A 2,413-nucleotide genomic window follows, 5' to 3' on the forward strand; every position below is an offset into this window, starting at 1 on the left:
TTCTTTCTTTCTTCTTTCTTTCCAGGCAAGGTTTTATCATGTTGTTAATGTTGGTTTCAAGTGACCCTTCTGCCTATACTCTGAAGTAGCTAATCTGGATAGATGCACCAGGAACATTTCTGTTTTTTTTTTCTTTAATTATTTAGTTTTTAATTGTGTGTGGATAATATTCACATGCCTGCAGGTGCCCACAGGCCAGGGGTGTTAGATTCCCCTGGAGCTGCAGTTACAGGTGGTTGTGAGCCTCCTCATGTGTAGGTATTGGGAGTTGAAATCAGTCTTCTGAAAGAACAGTACAAATTCTTAACCACTGGGTCATCTCTCCAGCCCAGTTTCAGTTCTGAATTAAAAGGAGCTGTCTGTTAATAAATCCTTTTTTAGAAATCAGATTGAACATTGTGGAAGCAAAGCACTGTCTTAATTTTTTTAGACTTGAAGAGGAGTATTTAAAATTTTTATTATTTATTTTTGAGACAGTCTTATTTATTTTGAGACAGCCCAGAGTAGCCTCAAACTTTCTAAGTAGGTCAGAGTGACCTTGTCCTCTACCTCCTAAATGTTGGAATTATGGGGTGTTCTACCATATTGTTTGTTTTTCCTTCCCTTGTATTTTTTTCTCAAATGTTTTATGTATGAGTGCTCTATCTGTGTGTATGCCTTTATGTTAGAAGAAGGCATCAGATCCCATTAGAGATGGTTGTGAGCCACCATGTGGTTGCTGGGAATTGAATCCCAGACATCTGGAAGAGCAGCTAGTGCTCTTAACCACTAAGCCATTTCTCCAACCCCTTGTTTTTCTTTGTTTTAAGCTGATTTTCATTTAGCCAAGTGTTTTATTCAAAAGCGTCTCAATACCACAAGTTGTCAGAAAGAGTGGACATCACCTTTCTTTTCCTGTCCAACCCTCTTGAAGATGGATGGAAAGGTCCTCTATAGTCAGAGACCTGGTTTCTGTGATCCCACTTATGATTTTGTTTCTCGTAGTAGTTCATCCCATGACACTGTCTTCCATTTTTTTTTCTTCCAATCCCCTCCCCCCCAAGAATCATTCAGCTCATGCAAGGACATAGTTGATGAAGATTGGTAACATAAAAAGATTCTAACTAAGGGAAGATGAATTTCCTTCTTGGGAAGGAAGGAAGTGACTAGGAATTGTACTATCTCACTAACAGTGTTGTATTTCTTTGTTTTAATTTTAGGTTTTCGACAACTATGCAGTTACAGTTATGATTGGTGGAGAGCCATATACTCTTGGACTTTTTGATACTGCAGGTGAAAACTTAATGTCTCACAATATTTTGATCTGTAACTAACAGTTGCTACTGCATGTCTTTTGGGCACCATGAAATTAGTATATTAGTAATTCACTTATGTTTTGTTATTAGGGTTATAATGATGGTTACTGGCATGGTGGCACACACCTATAATCCCAGGATTTAGGAGGCAGAGGTAGTCAAATCTCAGTTTGAGCCAGTCTAGTCTATGTAGTGAGTTCTAGGACAGCAAGGGCTGTAGAGAGACCCTGTCTCAAAAAAAAAAAAAAACCACACACACACAGAAAGATGGTTGATCCTGGATGGCTAATAGTAAGTAGTGAGTGTGGAATGCCTTGGGTGGATGGTATGGTAGAAGATGCAATATAGTCTGAGACTCATTAGGTGAACTCCAGTGGGTTTGGAGACTGGAGAGAGACTGAGGGAATGAGGTCAGAAACCATGTCTGCTGATCATTTCATTTTACTCCTTTGTTCAGATCTCACAGTTCAGGACTAGAGGTGTAGCTTAGCTGGTAGCATATTTCTGTACATGCGTGAAGCCCTGGGTTCAATCCCCAGCATTACCACGTAAATTTGTTAATGACTCTAATCACAGTGTTACAGAAGCAGAAGCTTTTCCTGGATAGAAACAGGAGGTTCAGAAGCTCAAGGTCATATATAGCAAATTCAAGGCGAGGCGGAATATATAAGACTCTGAAATTAGTAATCTTTGTTTCCTAAATATAACTAAACTTCATATTTATTCTGTCTGTCTGTCTGTCTGTCTGTCTGTCTGTCTGTCTATCTATCTATCTATCTATCTATCTATCTATCTATCTATCTATCTATCTATCTATCTATCTATCATTTATTTATTCGGTTTTTCAAGACGGGGTTTCTCTGGGTAGCTCTGGCTGTCCTGGAACTCACTTTGTAGACCATACTGGCCTTGAAATCACAGAGATCCACCTGCTTCCACTTACTTCTGCTTCCCAGTGCTGGAATTAAAGGCATGTGCCACAACACCTGGCCAGTTGTAAACATTTTAAATCAGTCCTTCAAAATGTGTTTTATTTTATCTTTTTTTTTTTTTTTTTGGTTTTTCGAGACAGGGTTTCTCTGTGGTTTTGGAGCCTGTCCTGGAACTAGCTCTTGTAG

At 39.0% G+C, this 2,413-nt stretch overlaps 1 protein-coding gene across 3 annotated transcripts in view; it reads left to right on the forward strand.

Moving 5' to 3' along the window:
* Cdc42 (cell division cycle 42) overlaps positions 1-2,413 on the forward strand; it is a 39,568-nt gene that overhangs the window by 24,771 nt on the left and 12,384 nt on the right. For all 3 annotated transcript variants that reach the window (XM_005352997.2, XM_005352998.2, XM_026781899.1), the window contains exon 3: positions 1,200-1,272. In XM_005352997.2, the coding sequence (XP_005353054.1) occupies positions 1,200-1,272 (73 nt within the window). The remainder of the gene's footprint in view (positions 1-1,199; positions 1,273-2,413) is intronic.

This window comes from Microtus ochrogaster, chromosome 10 (genome assembly GCF_000317375.1).
Source record: "Microtus ochrogaster isolate Prairie Vole_2 chromosome 10, MicOch1.0, whole genome shotgun sequence".
NCBI classification, from domain to species: domain Eukaryota; kingdom Metazoa; phylum Chordata; class Mammalia; order Rodentia; family Cricetidae; genus Microtus; species Microtus ochrogaster.